General features: G+C 32.9%; 3 protein-coding genes and 1 non-coding gene across 4 annotated transcripts; 3 read left to right on the forward strand and 1 right to left on the reverse strand.

The window, feature by feature from the left end:
* Positions 1-8,158: 8,158 nt before the first annotated feature.
* Positions 8,159-15,345, forward strand: LOC129902087 (probable pectin methyltransferase QUA2). The gene is made up of 9 exons (XM_055977122.1): positions 8,159-8,445; positions 8,989-9,715; positions 9,806-9,938; positions 10,395-10,635; positions 11,688-11,913; positions 12,025-12,200; positions 12,306-12,609; positions 13,700-13,838; positions 14,813-15,345. Exons 2-9 carry the CDS (start codon positions 8,997-8,999, stop codon positions 14,966-14,968), a joined length of 2,094 nt encoding a protein of 697 aa, XP_055833097.1. The 5' UTR covers positions 8,159-8,445; positions 8,989-8,996; the 3' UTR covers positions 14,969-15,345.
* A 749-nt stretch (positions 15,346-16,094) lies between these two features.
* TRNAY-GUA (transfer RNA tyrosine (anticodon GUA)) lies at positions 16,095-16,181 on the forward strand. Its single transcript is given in 2 exon segments — positions 16,095-16,131; positions 16,146-16,181. It is a non-coding gene; the product is annotated as a tRNA-Tyr (tRNA).
* Positions 16,182-16,250: 69 nt separating this feature from the next.
* On the forward strand, positions 16,251-17,915 carry LOC129902547 (protein WHAT'S THIS FACTOR 1 homolog, chloroplastic). Its single transcript, XM_055977854.1, has one exon. It carries the CDS (start codon positions 16,330-16,332, stop codon positions 17,557-17,559), a length of 1,230 nt encoding a protein of 409 aa, XP_055833829.1. The 5' UTR covers positions 16,251-16,329; the 3' UTR covers positions 17,560-17,915.
* Positions 17,916-19,750: 1,835 nt separating this feature from the next.
* LOC129902546 (uncharacterized) lies at positions 19,751-23,135 on the reverse strand. Its single transcript, XM_055977853.1, has 5 exons — positions 22,942-23,135; positions 22,301-22,732; positions 20,904-22,197; positions 20,654-20,800; positions 19,751-20,529 (listed from the first exon to the last, which is right to left on the reverse strand). Exons 2-5 carry the CDS (start codon positions 22,355-22,357, stop codon positions 20,036-20,038), a joined length of 1,992 nt encoding a protein of 663 aa, XP_055833828.1. The 5' UTR covers positions 22,358-22,732; positions 22,942-23,135; the 3' UTR covers positions 19,751-20,035.
* Positions 23,136-24,659: the final 1,524 nt, after the last annotated feature.

The raw sequence follows: 24,659 nt of genomic DNA on the forward strand, positions 1-24,659 counted from the left end.
AGCTTGAGGCCGGACTTCTTGTATATTTCAATATTCACTTACCTTATCATTTTTTAAAATTTCTTCCGAAAGCAGCATGTCTAGTTTAGACCCTCACTTTGCTATCAATATTTTAATTTAATCAATCAGTTTAGCTTGATTGGGGGAGAAAGATTCAACTAATTTACGTTCAAATTCAAAGAAAAAGAAATACCGACAATGTTTATAAAATTAAATGGAATAGTACAAAAAGGAACTTTACTTTTGTCGATCGTTCAATTTTCGAGAGATTAGAAATGGAGGTTAGTTAAATCACAGTGTGATTATCGATAAACTCAGGTTTTAATTAGAACGAAAACCCGTGAATTATATTGTCAGGTTAAATTCCAATAATAGGCGCTAATATCCTATGGCGCGGCCCACCGTAACTCTTTTTGTAGAACCAGCCGACACGTTAGCTACGCCGCTTCACCGACACCACAAACGCGCCTTCCTCTATGGACCCCACCAACTAATTTATGAATTAAATATGAAAATTCCGTGTCTCTATGAATGCATGTGAATTTTCTGAATAAATTAATTACTTATTTCTCCGCTGAATAAATTCTTTTGTTTTGTTTCTACATCTGTGATCTGATTTATTTATTTATTATTTAAAAAAATTACTTTGAAAAAACGTACTTAATTAATCACTTCTCAATACTGATATCTTGTCCCATTATATAATAAAATAAAATTTTGTGGGAATTTATTACCACTCGATTTTTATAATATTGGTCCAACTCTTGTGGCCTCCTTTAACTTCCAATAATAAGTCATGAATAAAATTAAATACCACACAATTTGGTTAAAATTTAGTCCTCATATAGTAGTGAAACCTTGATGTTTCACACTAGTCAGTGGGAGAGACATACTTACAACATGTCACTCGATAAAATTTGCATATACACTAATTTTATTTATAAAATTACAGCGAACATATTATATGTATTACCAGCATTCAAGTGAACTAATACTTGGAAACTTAATTTGATTGAATTAAAGAGTTGAAGTGCAAGTTTGATACTATGTGTAGTGTAACAATGGGCATTACTACGTTCTCTATGGCACCACCGTCGCGCTCCAGTAATACAAATTACTCCCTCCGTTTCAATTTATTTTTTTTATTTTGATTTGATATGTAGTGTTTAAGAAAATAAAGTTATTTTTTTGAATTTTAGGATTCTACATTAAGGATATGTTAAATATATTTTAAAAATCTCTTTAATCTTATGATTTTAAATATATTATACAAATTTAAAAAAACTTTCCTTTTTAAATAGACTGGAAAAAAAAGAATAATTAAATTGATGCTAAGGAAGCACAATCATAGAGCAGTAACATTCACTACACCACATTCTTTAATGTTACGTTTCCTTTTCTTCATTATTCCCTCATTTAGAGAAAACTTGTGGACCAATAATCCTAGTAGCTAAGATGTGGAGAAATTTGTCGGCCAATTAAATCGAACTAAATCCTCTGTAAATAATCGTAAAGCACAAATACAACTAGCAGCGATTAAGTACGATTACAGACAATCTTGTTAAAGAAAGAAGCATTTTTTCTCCCTAATCATTCCTACTTTACTCTTTTGATAAAGACAGCAATAAGTAAAGACCAAAGATTTAAATGCCTTAATTGTCCCTATAATAACAACATTGTATACAAATGAACCGTATATATACTACATTAATTTTCTTCTTGGTTCTCTTTTTTTGGATTGAAATAAAATCATATAGTTTCTCTGTTCACTTTTACTGATTCAATATTTTAAAAATAAATTTTAATATATTAATAAAATATATTTTTTATTTTAACATTAATATAAATTACTTATTTTTAAATAATATTTTATATATTAATTAATATAAATTTATATTAATCATTATTTTTAAATTATGTGCTACCGTAAAACATACTAAAGTGAGAAAAGATACAAAAGGGGTCACAGACAAGTATGACTAGGATTCACGGATATATAGTTGCAGAAGAATAATAAATAGTGGTTAAAAGTGCAAAATTAATTTTTTTATAGTACAAGATATTTGATCTGCCTATCTATGAAAGGGGATAGGAATTTGTATTTACCAAAGCAGTCTATATATTCATCATCTGCTCGATTTTCACATTAATTTTGTGGAGCCTACTGCCTCCTTACATCCCCATTGCCATAGCTAATCCTGAGTAAATTTATAGAGAATTCTTTGAAGATATTGGGAAAGATTTATTTATATTATTTGTTAAAATATAGCTTATTTATGTTACTTTTGTTTTAGAAAAAATGCTGAGTAAATTTATAAAGAATTGTTTTAAAGAGAAAGGTTCAAATATGCTATTAAATTATTTATTTTATTCGTTAAAAATTTTAACTTGTTTAACAGAAAAAGTACCACAAAAACAAATCTATCAAGCAAAAAACTGACAGTGGGAAAGAAGACGGCGAACTATGGAAGAACAACAAAATCTTCATCTGATGGGTAGGATTCATGTTCCCAATCAAGAAAAGTCTCTAAAAATTAAATACAACGCAAGAAAATTTTAAAAATTTATGTGCATTTGAGAATTTTTTTGGATGAATTTATATTTTGGGTTTTTTTTATATAAAAAAATTAAACGAGTTTTAGAAATATGGCTGATCTTTTAAAATAAATAAATAAATAATAATAATAACAACGATATGGACGAATCATAATTCGTCACATGGATAAAATAGTTTTATAAAAAAGAATTGATTTTTCGTTAATCCATAATGACATGAATGAGTCTTTTCTTAATGAAAATGACATAGATGAACACAAATTTTATCGAATGACATAAATAAACAAAAGTTTAATGACATATTTGAGTTTTTTTTTTTAAATAATCATCTAAGTAAATTTATTAAATGTCAATTTGATGAAAATGAAACTTTTGTAGTTTCTTTATTGTTAGTGCAGTGGATGGAGTTGCTCATTTCTTAACTAGATGTCGTGATTTTGAATTTTGAGTATGAAACATTCTTGGAAGAAAGTATTTTCCTCTAATAGGTCATGGCGCGAATCTAAATTAATCGATTTTCAATGAAGACATCGAACACCAAATAAAATAATAAAAAATAATACTTCCTTTTATTTTCCAAGTTAAAAAGTTATAGTTGAATCATGAATGGCTTTCCTGGCTTAAAGAAAACAAAAGTTAGTTTAGTAGATAGTTTTTATAATTTGAATGATCATTTAAAAAATTCACTCTGTAATAATAGATTAATTTAAATTCATGAGAAATAAATTTACAGAGGGAAACATTTTATTTTTTCATCTAGAAGTTTTTCATTCTTAAAATTTGTACTTTGACAGACACTATCTTTTCTCAGACAAATTGAATATTTTATAACTATAAAAATACTATAAAATGGTCCTATTTTTTGAAAATTAGAAAGTATTAATCATGTATTTTCTCCAGGGGCTGGAGATTTAGAAAGTCTATATGATAAAACAACCATAGTGGATAACAATCTCAAATAGATAGACATATCTAACAACGGCTTAATATAGGGTGATTTAAAATTAATATAATAATAAATTCATGTATTTTTAAAAATCCACTCTTCTATATTTTTATGCAAAGCTATGAAATTACCCTTTTGAAAATTAATTCATTTTAAAAAAAATCATGAACAATTAAAAATAATTGATTATGAAAAGTAGAGCTTAAAATTGTATATACACTACAACAACAACAACAACAACAACAACAACAACAACAACAACAACCCAGTGAAATCCCACATCGTGGGGTCTGGGGAGGGTAGAGTGTACGCAGACCTGACTCCTACCAATGTAGGACGGCTGTTTCCGAAAGACCCTCGGCTCAATAAAAGCATATTAAAATTGTATATACACTAATTGGTGAAAAATATAGACTCAACCTAATTTGCTGCTCACTCATTCAAACTATTCAAACTAAACTCTAAAAAATACTAATTTTTTTATTTATAATAATTTTTAAAATTATTTATTATATAAAGTTAACTATCATTTTCAAGTCTTATTTATAAATATAAAATTATAATTTTCTTTATAGTGACATTGAATATGTTAAATCTTCTTTTTATATTATCGACTTTTAATTTTAATATCTCAAAATATAATTAATTTTATATTTTGAAATAATTTTTTTAGAATTATTAGAAGAATACTATTATATGTATAACAAAGTTACACTTGGTATTTAGAAAAGTTCATTATTTCTTTATATACACATGACCCATGATATATGTACATAGAATTATTATTTTTTCAAAATTTAAGTTAAATAACAATAATACTTTATTTGATATTTTAGAATTTTAAATTAATTTTTTTAAAATTTGTGTCTACCATTAAAAATTTTGAGAATAAGAATCAAGATACTATATTGCAACACATAGTTAATATTTTATTACTTTTAAAAAACATTTTTCAAATTATATAATAAAATATCAATTTCTCGCGTACAAAATTATTGTTATTATAAACATAAATGACTAATTATATTATAAAAATATTTTTTTAGGAATTTTGACTGGAGACCTAAAAAAACATATATTTTTTTAATCTTTATAGTGAATTACCATGAATATCAACTTGACTACAACTTACTCCTTATAAATAAGCCACAATATTTTTTATTTTTTATTTTATGGTGAAAAATTTATCAATTATCACATAATTATAATATCATTGTATCCAATTGGACCGTTCTACTTAGATGGGTAAGTAAAGATAATAGGAAGTTGCAGGGCAAGTTGTTGTCAAAATCCAGATCTACTCAAATTCTCATTTATCTATTTCTAATTTTTCTCTCATGCTCTCTCTAAACAATCCAAAAACTTGTTTCAAATGTAAGAGAAGTGCGAGCTGCTCTGGAAGAAGGATACTGACAATTTTTGATTTTTGGTAATTTAATAGAAAGTTGAATTATTTTTTTGTTGTTAAGAAATTGATTTTAATTTTTTTTTAAATTAAGGTATTCAAAATTCTTTTTTTTTAAAAAATATTTAGGAGTTCCTCTGTCTATTCAGAAAATCACCTTTACCTAATGAAAATCACTCATCGACAAAATCACACACAAGATTACTGTATGGACAAGACTCTATCTTATGTAGGAAGGGCGTAACTCATACAAACTGTCATCTTTGGGATTCAAGCATATTGGGCACAACTATTCATGCTATCGACAAAATCACACACAAGATTACTGCATGGACAACAAAGACTCTATCTTATGTAGGAAGGGCGTAACTCATACAAACTGTCATCTTTGGGATTCAAGCATATTGGGCACAACTATTCATGCTACCTTCAAAAGTAGTAAAGCTAATTGAAGCACATTGTAGAAGTTTTCTGTGGTGTGGCAATAACACCATTACAAGGAAAGCATTAGTCGCTTGGGAGAAAGTATGTACTCCAAAATATATGGGAGGGCTTAATATTATCAATATCAACATATGAACAAAGCTGCAATAGTAAAAAAAATATTGGGACTTGAAGATTTAATGTATTCCAACCAAACAAGACCACAGACAAGATTTACTACATGGTTACAATTATAAGGAAAGCTATTAACGGTTGACATGCTCCTGAAATAGGGGCTGGAGATAGATGAGAAGTGCAGCCTATGTCAACATAATGAGACTAGTTCCACTAAAGCTGTGTGGGATAAAGTGTTGAAAAGGATGCAAAGAACGCAATATGATTTGATCAATTGGGAACACCATTTGCAATGGGTTATTAAACTATCCAAAGACATGACTCCTAAGCTCAATTGTTCAAAATGGTATACCCAAAATTATACATGCAATATGGAAGAAAAAGAAGAGTAGAATATTTGAGAAGAAGAGTCACACACAAAGAAATAGCAAAAGAGATTGTATATGTGGTATGTGTTAGAGCTCCAATCCATGCAATCTGTCATTCATAGCTATGTATTTTCTTATTTTGAGATATAGCTTGATGAGTTGTAACAAGCTAAACAATACTTAATTATCAAAAAAAAAAAAACTTTTTTTTATATTATTGACTTTTGTTTCATTATCTCAAAATATAATTAATTTTCTTTTCCATATTTTTTCTTAGAATCATTAGAAGAATACTATTATATGTATAACAAAGTTACACTTAATATTTAGAAAAGTTCATTATTTCTTTATATAGAAATGACTCGTGACATATGAATATGGGATTTTCTTTTTAAAAATTTAAGTTAAATAACAATAATACTTTGTTTGATATTTTAGGATTTTAAATTAAATTTTTTAAAATTTGTAGCTACCAATAATATTTTTGAGAATAAGAACCAAGATACGATATTGCAATACATAGTTAGTATTTTATTAATTTAAAAAACATTTTCCAGATTATATGATAAAATATCTATTTCTTGCATACAAAATTATTATTATTATTATAAACATGAATGACTAATTATATTATAAAAATATTTTTTAGGAATTTTGATTGAAGACCTAAAAAAAATAGATGTTTTTTTTAATCTTACCTACAATTACCATGCATAATTTATAATATAATTATACTCAATGGACCATTCTACTCTCATGTATCTTATGCATAAACAAAAGATAAAATAGGTAGGTAAGTAGAGATAGTAGGAAGCTACAAGAAGTTGTTATCAAAATTCAGATTTATAACAAGTTAATTATAGAATTTAAGTTGTACAATAATTTATCTTACATTATAAATGTAATCAAATTTGTATTGCAAATTAGGTACTATTTTTAACTTGATATACAGTGGTGCTTTCTCCATTCTAAGATAAATGATTTTATTATTTTTAATTTTTTTACTATTTAAATAAATTAGATCTTATATAATCAAGAAATCATTAAAGACTTATTTTATTTTTAAGACATTTGATTAATGCTAAGTTAGTAGAAATATTTTGATTAATGTTAAGTTAATAAAACACTTCTTACCTTTTATAAGTATGTAGTTTTCTCGGGCGGGGGGGGGGGGGGCATGTCAAAGCTAAACACATCACTTGTTTTGAAACGAAGTAAAATTTTTCTCCGTTTCATATTACTTGACACCTATTGACACACACTCTTTAAATAACTTTAATTAAAACTATATTTTTAGTAAACTAACCTTATTAATAATACTTTTGAATTCTAAATTTCACTATTACTCGCTCTATTTACTTTTTACTATATTGTTCCACATTTATATTCACTTTTACTTGTCAGTTGTTACATATAAAAAAAAAAGAATTATCTTCTTTTTTTTAATTTTACCATCAACATTAATTGTTTATTTTTTAAAATATTTTTTAAAATTTAAGATTATACATCAATTAATATGTGTATTACATATAATACTCATATTAATCACTAGTTCTTGCTTGTAAAATTTTAAGTGGACAAGATGAACGGAGGGAGTACTACTTGATGTAGTTATTTACTACCGAGGATAGTATGAGAAAAAAATTAAAACTTTATGAATTTACTAAAATGAATAAGTAAAGTGAAATATCTATATTTGTATAAGGCCAAGTAAAATGAAACATATATACTTGTAATTATTACTCCCCTAATTTACTATTGTTCTTAATTTATTATTATTATTAATTAATTTTTAGAATATTAAATTTAGTATATTCAAAAAAATGATAGAGTAAATTTATTATTTTATTGATTACTATTTTTGAGTGTTGTATCAAGTCGAACAAATAAAAATGAGAAAGTAGCAAAAAATTACTTACTAGTGATAATTGATGTAATGGTGTTCACACACCATAAATTCTTGAAATTAAGTAAGACGAGTAAGTGGAGCGAGTTTCAATAAAGTCGGTATTTGAACTCTACTAATCTCTCTCTCTCTACGTTAACTACACTCTGAAATGTGTATGCCTCTTTCACAACATATAGCTTCTTGATTAATTATTTTATTACTAGTACTATTAACTAAGTACTACAGCGTATTAAGTAAAAAATTAATTATTTTATTTTCATAGACCTCATATATATATAATTAAAAAATTAATTATTTTATTTTCATAGACCTCATATATATATAATTAAAAAATTAATTATTTTATTTTCATAGATCTCATATATATATATATATATATATATATATATATATATGAAAGCCTTTCCAAGAAGAAGAGTAGATTGAAAGAGTGATTTTTTTTTCTTTCCTTTTTCACGGGTGAGCACATTGGATCCATACTTCTACTGCATTATATTCTCAACCTCATTTCTCTCTCTATTTTTTCTCCCTTTCTCTCTCTAAACAATCCAAAATTTGTTTGGGATGTGAGAGAAGGGTGGGAGCTGAAATTCCGGAAGAACAAAGAAGAAGAGTGTCAATTCTTGATTTTTGGGAATTTGATAGAAAGTTGAAGGCTTTTTTGCTATTAAGAAACTGGGTTTCATTTAATTTTTTCTTTAAGGTATTCAAAAACCTTTCTTTCTTTGCAAATTGCAACTACTTTGGTCTGTGATTTCTGTTTTTTTTTTTTGCTTTTCCTTGGTGGGTTTTGCAAAAAGATTCCATTTTTGTCTTCTACTTATTGAATTGATCTAAAATGGGAAAATGGTTTTTTTTTTAGTTTCTTATTTCTGTGTTTGTGTAGTATACTGAACTGACTTTACTTCCATTTCTACTCAACTAAATCTCATCTTTTACCTGGTGGATAAGGAAAGAACTTGTTCACACTGTTATAGTGGCATATAGGCATTTAATGTTTACTTAGTTGAATGTATCTGCTTTGGTTTCATTGTTTTTTGAACTTGTAGCATTTGATTGTTTTTGTAAGTGATACTGTTGTGAAGTTCTTTTGGGGGTCCATGGATCTAGTTTGAAAAGTGTGATTTGATCTTTTTTCCTAGAGATACAGTTTATTTATTCATGTTATTGTTTGTTTTTGTAAATAAAGTTTTGTTCTTGGTATATCTTTTTTTATAATTTGTTCTGCTTGGGGATTGATTATCAGGTTGGAACATGTCAAGGCCACTCCATAGAGGTGTGTCAGGTGGGGGGAGGTTATCAGTTAATGGGCCTGATTTCTGGGATGACTCTCAGATGAAAGATAAAATAGAAAAGGAAGATTTGGAGCGTAATCGCTCACCTGGTGATCAGACTTATTTGTCTACAAGATTCCTTTTTCGGATTCTGTTTCCCGATAATTCTCCTTCAAAACATAATTTGGGTGAAAATGGGTTACTTTCTGATCCATTTAGCCCTGGAACTGGACGAAATCGACTCAAGTATGCTTTACTTATGATCAAGCTGAGCTTAGTTATCATAATAGTTCTTGCCCTTAGCTTATCCTGTTGGTGGACAATTTCGATAACCTCATCATCAAGAGGTCAAATATACCATGGATACAGGAAGCTTCAGGAGCAAGTAGTATCGGACTTAAGGGATATAGGACAGCTCTCTCTTGGTGCTGCAAATGTGAAGGATATAGAATACTGTCCTCCTGAATCTGAGAACTTTGTTCCATGTTTCAATATGTCAGAAAATCTTGATTTTGGCCTTTCTAAGGGCGAGGAGGTTGACCGCCATTGTGGACCTGGTTCAAGACAAAATTGCTTGGTACTTCCCCCTGTTAATTACAAGATTCCTCTTAGGTGGCCTACCGGTAGAGATGTCATTTGGCATGCCAATGTTAATATTACTGCTCAAGAGGTACTCTCCTCTGGAAGTATGACAAAAAGGTGAGTGCAAAATGCGAGTTTCTTTTGCTTAACTATGATTGTGTTATCTGCTCCTTTGCTTATTTTTCTCCTCATTTCACGCAATTTTAGATTGATGATGTTGGAAGAAGAGCAGATTTCCTTTCGATCAGACTCTGCCATGTTTGACAGCATTGAAGACTACTCACATCAAATAGCAGAAATGATTGGGCTACGGAATGAATCAAATTTTGTACAAGCCGGAGTAAGTGGATTCTAATTGTTGGGACTGGTTTTTGGTTGTACTTCCACTCGTGCTCCATAGTTCATCCTTGTATTCGGAATTCCTTATTGTATCCTGCTACTTGATAGATACAACTATCTTGTGCTAAAATTCGATTGACCAGTGAACAATGGTTTCCCTTCCCTTGCTTACTTCATGCATTTATGGATAGTATACTAATATTATTTCCATATATTTTTGCTGTAGTCCTTAAGAAAGCTTCTACAACATCTAGATCTCATTCACGTAGTTTGTTATGAAATCCTTTTCATTTTTCTCCATCATATGTTCTCGTTGAATTTTTGTTTAAATTTCTCTTCTGCTCTTGAAGGCCTGCTTCTGTCAGATTTGGATTTGTTAGTTCTATTTTCCTTTTTGTCTGGTGCCATTAAAGTTGCAGCAAACTCTAACTACTTGATACTCCTGCTTCTTTTTCAGGTCCGAACTATCTTGGATATTGGATGTGGTTATGGCAGTTTTGGGGCACATCTCTTTTCTAGCCAACTATTGACCATGTGTGTTGCACACTATGAAGCTTCAGGCAGTCAAGTTCAGCTAACACTTGAAAGAGGTCTTCCTGCAATGATTGGATCATTTTATTCAAAGCAGTTACCTTATCCATCTCTTTCTTTTGATATGATACATTGTGCGGAATGTCATGTTGACTGGGATCAGAAAGGTACTCTTCATAATTATGTACTTTGATAATATTCTTAGTTCTAATTATCGGGAAAATTTCGGATATACGCATGTTTAATAGTAGAGTTCAAAGTTCGGGACATTTAGGTCTCACTTTGATATAAATTGGTAACCAAGTGATGTTTCAGAATTAATGCATGGCATTAGGAACACAGAAGACTTTTCTATAAATGCATCAGGGGGATTTGTAATTGAAACAAGGGAAAACTTGACAAGTAGTGTGTTTCTCTCAACTGGACTATGCTCCTATTCTTACATTATTTAAATCAGTTGTGATGCAGTTCCAATGCCGATCGCTTGAACCTTAAGAAATCACACCTTATTTGTTTAAATACAGATATCTTATTTGGTTTTCCCTGCTCGTCCCCTGAAGAAAAAGGGTCTGACATAAGTTCATAGACATCAGCATTTAACAAGTAATCTTGATGCACAGTATCTTTCGCATACTGCGATTTGTAACAAAAGTTCGGGAAGAATCGAGGTTATATGTATTCTATCAAATGTTACATCAAATTTCACTGAAGAGTAACGAATCTTGGGGGAGGCAAGTTGGTGCTTCCTTTAAATGGTTGTTTCTTTTTTATGATTGTGATGTTTCGGTCAACTTGTGCCACATCTCTACTGTTGAACAGTATACCTGCGACTTCCCAGCACAGGTATCAACTAAGTCTGCCGACCAGGGGTTAGATTGATGGTTATAATTGAAATCACCTAGTGCTTTTTGCCTCTGCTCAGATTTGAACTTGAAACCTCAATAATTCTCCTTCCACTTCATTGACCACCAGTCCATATCCTTGGACCTTGGGTGCAACACTTCTCTTTCCTTTTAGGAGCTGCTATGGCGTATGAGAAAACCATTAAGAGTCTCTGTGATTCAGTACTTTACTAGTTATTAGCTCCATAAAGTTTCTTTCCATTCGTGAGTTTCCACCATTATTGTAGTTCTATTTCGGCTCTCAAATCTGCTTTGTATAACTAACGTACAATTTAAATCTTGTATATTACCTTGATAAAATCTGAATTCTGGTGCAGATGGTATTCTTCTTGTTGAAGTCGATCGCTTATTAAGGCCTGGTGGATATTTTGTCTGGACTTCAACTGTTACGAATACTCAGCGCTCCCTCCGCAACAAAGTGAACCTGAAAAAATGGAACTTTGTCCGGAATTTTGCTGAAAGTATGTGCTGGGAGCTGTTGGCACAACAAGATGAAACTGTTGTATGGAAAAAGACAAGCTTAAAGAAATGTTACTTTGCAAGGTGTGCAGACAACATCCACATATCTTCATTTCAATTTTTATCATTTCCTTGACACAACTTTGATCAAGCCACACGTAAACAATGATTGTGTGACGTTGCTTCTATTTACAGGAGACCAGGTGTTGGGCCTTCTCTCTGCAGTAAAGGACTGGACATTGAATCCCCGTATTATCGACCGCTACAGGCATGCATTGCTGGAACCCAAAGCCGCCGGTGGATTCCTATTGAAGAAAGGACAAAATGGCCTTCTAGGGCTAAATTAAACTCCAGCGAACTTAAGATTCATGGTAATGGGATATCCTCACTTTCAAAAGTTTTATATGTGGAACACTTGGTTACATGCTGTTATCTAGTTTCCTCTGAACATCTAATGATGGTGCTCTGTTTTTTAGGTTTGTCATCTGAAGCTCTTGCTGAGGATTCCCTTAACTGGAATTCAGCAGTTAACAATTATTGGTCACTTCTTTCACCTTTAATATTTTCCGATCACCCAAAGCGACCTGGTGATGATGATCCTTCTCCTCCCTATAATATGCTTAGAAATGTGCTGGACATGAATGCCCATTTTGGTGGTTTGAATGCTGCTCTACTGGATGCTAGAAAGTCGGTGTGGGTCATGAATGTGATTCCCACTAGTGGGCCTAACTATCTTCCCCTAATTCTCGACAGGGGATTTGTTGGTGTTTTGCATGATTGGTAATTTCTCTTCTCTTTCTCTAGTCAACTCTTAATACATGCAACATTTTCTGGTTTTCATGTTATAGAGAATGCTAGATGTTTAAATCTGTCAGTAAATTGAATTTGGATGATAGCTTCTGATCGCGCTAACTCTAATGTTTTCTAATAATTGTTCACAAGTCATATTATTTGATTGAACAACACTTTTATCGAACTTGAACTACCAGATCACTATTAAGCCTACAGTTATCCAGTCTTTTCAAGTTTTGATCATTCCCTTCAGAGTTGTTACACTTTTCGCAACCCGTTGCCAGATGTGGATCCAAAATTTGAAGTTTATGGGTTCTTAATGATCTCAAATACATAATATATATATATATATATATATATATATATATATATATATATAATATATATATATATATATATGTATGTGTGTATATATATGGTTTGTGCTCTAGATCCGTCACTGCTCCTTGATTTCACTATATATTCAGTCGTAACTAGGTTCAGTGACTAGATTCCCTTGACCAAGACACCGTCTTTTTGCAGAGTTTCTTTGCTCCTATTTACATGAAAATAATCTTTTAGCTTTGGCTTTAGACACTTAAAAGTTGGAGAAGGTTTATGCTAATTACTAACTCATTTTTTGGGACTGAGATGAAGAGGGAGCATGTATCATAATTAAAGAACAAAGTACTGATAACTGAGTAAACATGTTTGCCGGTCTAAACTCTAGCACTTCAATTGACTTTTTGGGAGCTTTATTTTATCCACTCAAAGGAACTTGTAGGTTGTTTGTGCTTGATCAATTGTATTTCTGGTGTCAAGAGAATACCGTATTGTATAGATAGTTGGCAAGAATCATACATGCTTGTAGATGACTCGTGTTAACACACTTAGACCAACTTCTAAATACTTTTAACATCGACTTGTTTTCAGTAATGAAAATGTTGACTTTACGGAGAAAAAAAGGTTGATTGCAAGTCACATAAAAGCAGTTCATCTTGATTCATAAACTTTATCAAAACAACTTCGTTTTACTTGTTTATTTTAATATCTTTTGGGTGGATTCTGTGACTAATTTTGCTTTCTATTTCCTTTGCAGGTGTGAGGCACTTCCAACATATCCAAGAACTTATGATCTGGTACATGCTAATGGACTTCTGTCAATGGAATTCGGCCAACATAGCAGATGTACGATGTTTGACCTGTTTATTGAGATGGATCGTGTTCTTCGTCCAGAGGTATGTATATTTATTGTTACACTTTGCTAGTTCTCATTTTGTAATCATGCAACAGTTAGATGGAGTTCTTGATAGTTAACAAGTAGTGACTTTTCAAGCTCTAATGGTTATGATGGTGCAATAAGATTGGAGTTAAGATAACTCTATTATGATTCATCCACTTCTTTTAGACGCAACCGAAGTGTGGTTCTCGGAATCAGAGGCCTTTAAAGTTTTAGCAAGATCTGGGTTGCAAAAGGAGTTGTGTGATACAGCTCCTCCTGTTCTCCACTCCCATTTTTTGATTGTGCGGATCTCCACTCCCATTAGTGGTTATAATGAAGAGACTCTTTCTTAGCTAGAGAGGCATTGAAGTGGGCTCCATAAGTACAGAACATAGTGGTGTGATGTTGCAGCATATAATGCCCCTCAAATAGTTCTATACTTTTCAAGAGAACCGTATTTCCTTTTTTTCTTAGTTTATCCTTTTCCTACCACTGTCGTGTCTCCTTTTTTTCCTCTTGTCCTTTGTTATAAGCATCTTTTTCTTCCTCCCACTCGTGCACACTGGACTGCAACTTTGAATGAGGTTGTACACGTTATTATGGTGTTTATATTCGCTCTTTGCAACCTGAATACTTCCTTTCTTTGAGCCAAGGAACAACCTCTCTACCTGACAAGGTAAGGTTAAGGTACACTCTACCCTCCCCAGACCTCACTTATGGGACTATACTGGGTATGCTGTTGTTGTTCATTGCGACCTGAATAGTAGGCCTATTTATGGGATATGTATTATTTCTTCATCAACATGCCATTTACCTTTTGATTTTGTATGCCGAAACCCGGACACCCACTCTCAGCCGTTCTTAATGTATCCGAATGCTGAGTAACATCAACATACCCTAGTGCATGCATATGCTAATTCGGGATAGTTCTTATCTCTTGACTTGAGTTTTTCTTAGTCACTTTCTCTAACTGCTATTTGCATACTGCAGGGATGGGTGATTATACGTGATACTGTCCCTCTTGTTGAATTAGCAAGAGCTCATGCAGCACGGTTGAAATGGGACGCGAGAGTTATAGAGGTAGAAAGCAGTGACGAGAAGCTACTAATTTGCCAGAAACCATTTTCAAGAAGACAAGCAAGCTAAAAATTGGCAAGGATCTCAAAGTTGTAGATGATAATAGTCATTTGTTTGTTGGATCATATTATTAAACAGCATTAATTTCACACGGAAGGGGCGGAAACGAAAATTTTTGGACAGTCAGAAAAGCAAGAGAGAGCAAGAAGAGAAGAGAACAGAATGGTTCTGCAAAGGGACCAAAACCACAACTCCTATGTAGCCGTAAGGTGTACATAGGGCCATGTAATTACACATTTGAGGCACAGTGCAAATGGGAATTGTTTTAGGGTTTTAGTTTTTTTTCCTTGTGATGTCTCATTATATAACTATACAAGCAAAACCATATGTTGATTGAAATTGTGAAGGTATTATAGAATAAGGGCAATCGTAGCTGCCGTAGCATATCTCAATTGTTTTGGCTTTTGACTCCTTTCCCTGCACCTTTTTGATGGTTCATTCTTAATACTCTCTGGCAAGTGATTCCCACTTCATTTTCGACAAAGCTCTTACCTTTTGGCAGTATGGATGTGTTTGGTACGGAGGAAAACATGAAAACATTTTTCAGAAGATGTTTTTTAATTTTTGGTGAAATTTTACGGAAAATATTCTCTTTAGCAACACAAGTTCCTTAAAAATAAAGAAAATGACTTCATCCTCCAACACATTTTATCCTTACCTCAATTCCATAACCCCTATTCCCACCATCCCCACACCTTACTTTTCTTTCGTCTCATGGTGCTTGTCTAGATTATATATAAATGCTTTTGAAATAATTAACCGAAAAGCATCTTAGTAACGGGATACCTGTGAGGCTGTGACCTTAAATTTATTGTGGGATGAATGATGATATAAAGTCACTTTTAATAGATAAATGACTTTCTCATGATCTAAAGTGTTCAAAATTAACATAATTTAGCGAGTGAGCAACTATTCTTAAACTTGTTCGATCACCAAAGGATCTTTATAGATCGATTATAGTACTGCAGATTTCGTAATTCAATGTTAGAAACTTTCTTTAAAAGATTAAAAACACTTGGAAAAGTCAAAAAAAACAAAAAACTATACAGTTTTGGTAAACAACATTAATACACGAAGCAAGTATATCAAACATTTATTACAAGAAAATCCTGTAATACTCCACTTTGAAAAACAACCGACCTTAGCTCAGTTGGTAGAGCGGAGGACTGTAGTGTGCTTCATAGCAATCCTTAGGTCGCTGGTTCGAATCCGGCAGGTCGGATTTCTTTTTTGTTTCTTATAAAAACTCCTCTTTCTTCTTCATGTCTTTCTTTTTTCTTTTTTTTCCTTCTGATAATCCTAAAACCCTTTTTGTCATTCTTAAACCCTTCACTCCAACATCGAAAATTCAGAAACTAAACAATACACAAATGTCAATTTGGCGTTTCCTTTATACCAAAGCCACCACTATTTCTTCCAATTCAAAAACCTCACAACATTTCTCCTTGAACCCTAACTCCACTTTCTCTCTTTTCACTTCCCACTTCAGACAACTTTCCACCTCCTTCCTCGTCACCAAAACCCCTAAGAAATTCCGTAAGAAACGGAAGAAAAAGGAATCCCCGCGAACCAAATTGGTTCAAACTCAACCAAACATCAACTCCCATTTCGAAAACATTCTTTTTCGTGATACCCATTTCAGATTTCTCACTAAAACCAAAGAATTCCTCTCCAAACAACCCCATCATGTCCTCCGCCTTGACGATGCCGGTAAACTCCATCAGCAGCTGGGGTTCCCGCGTGGCCGGAAAGTTGTCCGATCCCTCCAACGACACCCTTCAATTTTCGAAATTTATCGGCATAATGATGGTAAGATGTGGATTGGTTTCACTGATTTAATGGAACAATTGTTGGATGAGGAGGGTAAAGTAATGAATGAAATGGAAAGTGATAGAGTTAGTGTAGTTAGGAAATTGTTAATGATGTCGAAAGACAAGAGGATTCCTTTGAGTAAAATTTATCATAATAGACTTTTATTTGGTATACCTGAGGATTTTAGGGATAGGATAAGGAAGTATGAGGATTATTTTAAGGTGGTTGTTGAAGAAGATGGGAAAAGGGTAGTTGAGCTTGTGAATTGGGATCCTACATTGGCAGTGAGCGCGTTGGAGAAGGAGTATATGGTTGATGAGGATAAGGTGAAGAAGGCGTTTAAGTTTCCGATAAAACATGGGAAAGCATTGGATTTGGATGAAGGTGATGAAAGGAAGTTAAATTTGTTGTATACGTTGCCATTAGTTTCGCCTTATTCTGATGGAAGCAAGCTGGATTTGTGGACTGTGGAGGCAGAGAAGTTTAGAGTTGGATTGATTCATGAGTTCTTGAGTTTGACATTGGAGAAGAGAGCTTATATACACAACATTGTGGAGTTCAAGGAAGAGTTTTGTCTTACGAAGCATACTTATCAAATGCTCTTGAAACAGCCTCGGACGTTTTATTTGGCTGGTACAGAAATGAATTGGTCTGTTTTTCTAAAGGATGCTTATGGGGAAGACGGGGTTTTGCTAAATAAGGATCCGCTGGTGCTGTTCAATGAGAAACTTTATAGATATGCAGACATGAAAGTGTTGAAGCCAAGCAGTGATGTCTATGAGACATGAAAAGTTGAATTAGCTTTTACTTTTAGTGTAACTTATGGTGATGATGGAGCATCGTAGAGCAGAATTTACACGAAGAATACAGAAGAAGAATTATGGTGAACCTCGTCCACCTATGTTATATTTCAAAGCAACATAAATCTTGAGGTATCTAGAGTTGTTTCGAGCACTTATTTACCATTTTCCTGCTGCCTATTATTTTCAGCTATAAATTGTGATCATACCCGTACTCCATCATCTCCAAAATGTGGAGCAGTATTACATTCATAATGTAAAAATTTACTTGTCAGAAGAAGAAATGCTTTGTAGTGAAATATTGCATTTGATTGAATAAGATAATATTCAGTATTCAAGTATTATTTGAGAAGTTTGATTCAATTGGAACAAGACTTAGTTTGGGCGTCTAAATGAAATATTCTTCCAAGTTTAAAGGGCTTGCTATGTATTAAGCGTTAGTTTATGTGTTTAACCATGACTCCATGAGTAAAATCTCTTTTGGTTCTCTCTATCTGCATGAAAGTTACAACCTTGCATAGCCCAGCTTCCACAGTTTATCTTGTATTGCCATTCAATTGCAATATCTTCATTGACATGATGGTGCTCTGAGCTAGTATAATATGCATATTTTGTGAAGACATGCGTAAATTATGATATAATAAGCACTTGTCTGAAATAAGAAATACACAACTCAATGAGAAATACATTTATTTTCACTTGGTTCTTCGGATATCTTTGATGGTTCTCTCAGATGCTATAATATGCATATTTTGTGAAGACATGCGTACATTGTACTTGTGCACAAGTTGCTTTTGACACTACCATTATTTGAAGAGGAAAAAAATAAGATGCATCAAGGAAAAATAAAACTGTCCTTGATTAGGCCTACCTAACCTATGATGACGAGCCTAGGATTGACCTCTCTGTCTTTGTATTACCTATTATGGTGGTTCATCAATTTATCATATCCCTCTTCCTAAATTATCAGCACAACTAAGCTATGTCGGTCGGGCTCTTTAATAATGCCTTCAAAAGTAGTAGGTTTTTGGAGGATCCGATAAGAGTGTAGCAGCATATTCGTAGAGTACAAGGAACATAGCAGCTAAGTAATAAAGATCGATCTTGTGTGTTATTTTCAGATTCCTCGTGTGTAAAAATAAAGATCTTATATGAAAAATACGTAAAGCTAAAAACAAATTTATAAAGGACTACAACATCAATTGAGCCGGCTTGAGGAAATGGCGTTAGCCCCGACATGTATTTTCCCTCTCAAAATTAGTGGGTATTTACTTGTTCAATTCGTGTGTTACCCATTGGTCTTTCAAATGAAAAGGATAGCCCAAAAATAGACAGAATTAGCACTGTCAATTGGCTGTGAAGGTGTGGTCTTAAACATAACACATCTTTAAAGCATATGATTCATCAGTTTCGTGATGCTATTAATTCACTAATGTGTTGTCAATTTTGTCAAAAAGTTGTTACACTTTCCAAGCTAATACGTCTCCTTTTTAGTGGTTATAGTTGAAACAATCACTCCACAAAAAGTTGGGAATTTATGACTCCAAGAATCATGCTTCTGTGGCTTAAAAATAATCTTTTTTCGACCCTTGAGATTTTGACGTAATTTCCGCCTTTCACAATGCATTTTTGGATTGTCTCTCCTCTTTAAGTCAGAGATTCTTCTCTCCTTTTAATTCATCGTTGGTTCTTGTTATCATGCAGAAAAAAGAATGTTATAAAGATCTTAGACTGATTTTTTATTTTGGTTCATTTAACCTATGATGATAAATTGGATGACTAACTACAAGAAATATGATGGGACGAATGAACGCGTAACCGTAAGTGTCAAGTTTGAGCTCTAGGAATGGAACAGTCACATTTACTTGAGCTCTAGGAATGAAACAAGCTATGTCATGGTTAAACTAAAAAAAAAGAAGTTGGAATGTATTAGTCAAAATTTAACTTAACCTTTCCAATTACTACAACCAATCCCTTAAGAAGCATAATTCCACTATTTGCTTTGGTCAGCTTCAGCCTATGAAGCATTTCTAACATAGACATTACTGCTTTTACTTACAATCTGTCAGCAAGATATTCCCCACAAGTGTACTTCCCTCGCAGAGGAGTGACATAATTAGATTATCCAAAATTGTTTTACTTCATAGAAGACCAAAAGGATTTAACACAAAATTCAATATCAACCACAAGCAGAGTAGTAGTTCATCTATAAAGGTGCAAATTAATGTTGAAAAACATGCCAAATTTAACAATCATACAAAGCCACAAGTACCTGGTTTTCAAACAGACTTTTCAGAATGAAATGCAGAATGAGGAAGAACCTCAATTTTAACATGAATGTTTAAATCACTCCCACTCTTTAAAACTGATAAACAAAATCGAAACACACAATGAAACCATGCTTTCTAGGATTGCACTGTTCGAAAGCATGAAACATTTTGGAACAAGGAGATGCTAGAGCAGATCACTTGGCCTTGGAAGACTGAAGTTGAGTTCGGCTTCTTAGCCTATGCCTGCTCTTTTGAGAAACACTCGCGCTGCTCCTATGCACACTTGAAGATGAAGAAGCTCCAGTGGTTACTTTCCTGGTTGCTCTTCTATGAGTGCCCCGAGTGCTACTGCCCAGTGCTGCTTTTGCAACTGCTTCTGTTCCTACTTCTCGTGCCTTTTGTGAGTTAATTGGTTGTTTGTTCAAGAAAGCTAGTTTTGGAAGCAGGCTGCAAGCTGCCTTTCGCAGTTGGTCATCACTTATATTGATCTGAATTGGATTTCCCAATAGATTCAGAGCCAGAAGAGAGTTATAGTTTGCCACAAGCTGACCAAGTGCTTTAGTAGTTGTTATCTTGTTGAAGCTCAAGTCTAGAACAGTCAGCTTCAGAAGTCTGTGAAGCCCTTCTATTTCACTTATTTTGTTACCAGCGAGGTAGAGCTCTTTGATGAGCGTACAATTCGACAAACCTGATGCAATTTGAAGCCAAAGTCACATGCAGGGAGATTTTTTAAGGATGTAAAACTGGGATATTTTGCTAGTCACAATGCAAGACAGTTTATCCTTGGTGGAAGGTCTAAGGAAGCCACATACCTTGTCCAATTCGAGAGATTCTGTTGTAACTTAGGTCAAGCACACGCAGACGTGTCAACTCCCTGAGTCCTTCAATTGTGTGGATCTTGTTCCTTGATAAATTGAGAACATGAAGACCCTTTGGTAGTGATCCTGGAGTTATTTGAACTGCATTGTCGAAGGAAAACATAAATTATGTTAACAGGGCTTTCTATGACCGTTTCTTTTAGCCTTAAATTAGTTTACTACTAATTGTCCTTTAATTACATACCTATCAAGTTGCCTGATAAATTGACAGATCGAAGGCTACATAAGTGTGACATGGAAGGGATAACTTTCAGACCAGCTCCTGCGATGTGAGCAACCGTTGAGGAAGAATTGAGAGACCGGATGACTGTATTAGCATGTGCAACCTCTTCTGGGACATTTATATATGGGTGTGGGCTGATGAGAGGTGAGTTTCTTGCTGGTGATTTACCAGCATCGGGAGAATGTGAGATATCAACCTCATCTACAACATGATCATGTTCATCAATTAAGCATGGTGGATGAATAGGAATTTCATTCACCCACTCATTGATTCTCATAAACCTAGAGGATTCTTCAGGGAAAGCAACCCACTGATTTTGTGGCCAAAAACCACTTACTCCACTGAATTCATCCAAAACCTCCTTGCCCTTGTCATAGCGCCTTTTGTTCAAGGATTCTTCTGTGAACAAACCAGGAGATCCCAAGTTGCTCAAGTCCATGCCTTTCCCTAGTTCTAATGTGTCCGAGGAGTACCCACCCTGCTGGTTTAGAGCAGTCTTAGCAAGGATTGGTAGTTGTTGGATACCACCTGTTCCTTGTAGGTTTCTATGGCTCCATAGGAACAGTTTCCACCACAATTTTCGACTTCTGGATGGTAGGAGTTGGCTTGAAGAATGCTTCTTCAACATAACTTTGTCAGCACTGTGATGCGTCAACACAGAAGCTGGACTTCCTAAAATCATCTTCTCAGCTAATCTCTGCATTTCATCAAAAGATTTGGACTTTGAGAGTGATAGCTGCTCATTCAATTTAGTGAAGACCATATCCCTCATTGCTAAATCAGAGCAGGAGCGTTGAAGCTTTGGAGAAGCCCAAGATTCTACTTTTCCAAACCCTGGATCACTAATGTGTCCACTTTTCACAACCTCCTCAGTCTCTGCATCTTTCTCAGATTTGTTATGATCTTGGTCATTCATTTCACTTTCAAATGAGCAATTACGACGAATCCCTTCGTTGAATGATTGATCATACTCTCCCCCTGAGCTGCGAATGCGTGCTTGAAGATCAAAATCAGAGTTGTCCCTCTTCATTGACAAGCTTTCATCATGCTCATCTTCCCCTTCATAAGCCACCTCTTCTGTATCTCCCTTAACAGGACTTTCATGATTCATCACCTTAACATTGCTCCTAGAACTCCCAAAAGGTAGAGGAACAACAAAGGAAGACGATTTCGAGTCATCTGTTTTAGTAGTAGAGTTTACAGAACCTTCAACTAGTACAGGCACATCAGCAGTTTTTGGAGTTCCCTTCTCTCCCTAAATCAACAAAACATAGAGATGAGATGAAAAAAAGTTAGTACTAAACTTTGACATGCATGTTCAAATTAAAGAAGGGCTGTATTAAAAATTGATATCCCACCTCATCTTTCCTGCTTCTTCTCCCTACTGGACCACAGAAGCAGTTGCAAATTGCCATTTCTTTCACTATTACAAATCAAATTCTTTCTTCCAATTTGTTAGCTCCTCCTTTCCAACTAATCTTTTCACCCCCACAAAAAAAGTTTTGATCTTTGAAAGTTTTCAATTCACATATCAAAGTAGAAAAAGATTGAATCTTGATGTCAAATTAGCCGTAATCAATAGGCAAACGCCAAAGCAATGAAAGAGCCCAATTTGACAAATATGGAGATGAAGAAAGATAAGTAAGAAGTGAAACTCCAAGAAGTATCCTCCTCCTAGCCTCAACCCTATCCCATTCACAACAAGGGGGAGAGAAGGACTTCACTGGAGTATTGGCCAGAGTGTTAACTACTGCTGCTTCTCTCCAGAAGCCTCACCAAAAATCATTCCCCTGTTCATACAAGAAACCAAAAAAAAAAAAAAAAAACATGAGAATTCCAAACAAACAACAGATCCTTATATATCTTTCCACAATCTAGGGAAATCTGAAAATAAATCCAGAAAAGCTGGAATCTTGATAAAGTTGAGAGACTTTTGCGTAGATTACAAGCAAAATCCAGAAAGAATACATAGGTGGTGTCAATCAAAATTGTATTGTACCTCTGAAAGAAACAGTACGCCAGGCTGTGAACTTTCACAAAAACAGAATATCTGCTACTGATAAATCTGAGGAGAATCAAGAATTATTTTGATAGGAAAAAATGAGTCTTTATTGTGAAAAGGGAGTCAAGAAGGGAATTTGGGTATTTTTGTGAAGAGGTGAGAGTGAGAAGGAAAGGAAGGTTAGAGAAGACTAGAAATAGCGTTAAATAAAATTACTACAAAGGGAGAGATAGAGATATGTACGCGCAAAATACACGGGCTGAGGTAACCATAACCTGGGGCCACAAAACATGCTCATGCTGCACCATATAACAAATCCTTCTGTAAATAAAATACAATTTATTTCTCATAATTTGAATAAGTATAAAAAAATCCAAACTTTGGAATAGGTATTTCACCGGTCGTTATTAGTCAAAATTAAAATTCAATTAATTTTAAAATAATTAAAGTTAAATTAAATTAATATAATATATATATGTATCGATTTTGATTCTTCATCAGATTGTTAGGTTATTATATATAAAAAAAAGGTGAGTGTGAGTTCGATTTAAATTGAAAATCTTAAATTTGCCTTTCAAAGATTTGTTACTTATCCTGCTGGCAAATGGTAACGTAAATCTTTAAATATATTTGTCCACTCTCCTTAAATTTTACCTACTTTATTTAATTATATCCAACCACCATTATTAACATCAGTAAATTTTGTTAGTTAATCAGCACAAGTTGTTACTTTTTAAAATGATGTCTTCGTTTTCTTTTAAAAAAAGAGAGAAGATATTGGCGTTGTACTTATACCGTTAAAAAAAGAGCTTATTTATATTATCTTTAGATACTTCTAATAACTCATATGTAATAATCTAAAAGCTAGAGTGATATTGGTGTTGGATGTTTTTTTAACTGCTAAAATAATTTGCTGTTTTAGTTGTAGAAGTAATCTAATTATTGAATTAGTAGAATATTCAATTTGTTTAATATTTAGTTGTAGGAGGAGTCTACTGCTTTATTTACGTGGCTATAATAAAAGTGTAATGATTAATGTTTCTTTTTTTGGTGCAAAAATTTATATGATTTCTTTCTTTGACTTCTTTTAACAGGTATATACACATGGAGCGTGTACTATAAATAGTTCAACTTTTAAAAAAGTGCAATTTAAAACTTGTTTTTTTTGTGTGAAATTGAAGAATATTGCATCAATTCTTCTTATTATTATTATTATTTTGCTAACAGTCTTTACCCATATAGTTTCATGCATTCAGAAGCATATTTAGTTTGATAAGTTAATTTGCCTTTATAATGTATCATTAAATATCTATTGTATTTTTAAAATTACAAATTTGGAATTTATTATTTATTGAAAAGTTTAAATTTTTTAAAAGCGATATATGTTCGGTTGATGCATGATACGGGTTCACCTTTCTCCGAATGGTACATTACCTATATATTTCCTCCGTTTCTATTTATATGTCGTCCTTACTAAAAATAAATGTTCGTTAGTATTTGTTATTTTATAAAATCAGTACATAAATAATACCATTCTTTTTATTTTACTCTTAAAATTTATTAGCCTTGAAAGTCGAATTTGACCAATATGAGAAAATTAAATGATTGATTTGTGTTCATTAATTGATTTTATTAATTAAAATTAGTTAATTTATGTTCATTTATTGAGAATTAACTTCAAGAAAATACTAAATAAAGGTTCATGGTAGACTTAC

The sequence above is a fragment of the Solanum dulcamara genome, chromosome 9 (assembly GCF_947179165.1).
Source record: "Solanum dulcamara chromosome 9, daSolDulc1.2, whole genome shotgun sequence".
Lineage (NCBI taxonomy): Eukaryota > Viridiplantae > Streptophyta > Magnoliopsida > Solanales > Solanaceae > Solanum > Solanum dulcamara.

Bases quoted from the DNA above. Each gene is read 5' to 3' on its own strand.
- LOC129902087 (XM_055977122.1), top strand. From the start codon at position 8,997: ATGTCAAGGCCACTCCATAGAGGTGTGTCAGGTGGGGGGAGGTTATCA. The intron at 9,939-10,394 runs GTAAGTGGATTC...CTTCTTTTTCAG, and splicing joins CAAATTTTGTACAAGCCGGA to GTCCGAACTATCTTGGATAT. The intron at 12,201-12,305 runs GTAATGGGATAT...TCTGTTTTTTAG, and splicing joins CAGCGAACTTAAGATTCATG to GTTTGTCATCTGAAGCTCTT.
- LOC129902547 (XM_055977854.1), top strand. From the start codon at position 16,330: ATGTCAATTTGGCGTTTCCTTTATACCAAAGCCACCACTATTTCTTCC.
- LOC129902546 (XM_055977853.1), bottom strand. From the start codon at position 22,357: ATGGCAATTTGCAACTGCTTCTGTGGTCCAGTAGGGAGAAGAAGCAGG. The intron at 22,198-22,300 runs GTGGGATATCAA...TTGTTGATTTAG, and splicing joins GAAGAAGCAGGAAAGATGAG to GGAGAGAAGGGAACTCCAAA. The intron at 20,530-20,653 runs GTATGTGGCTTC...AAATTGCATCAG, and splicing joins AATCTCTCGAATTGGACAAG to GTTTGTCGAATTGTACGCTC.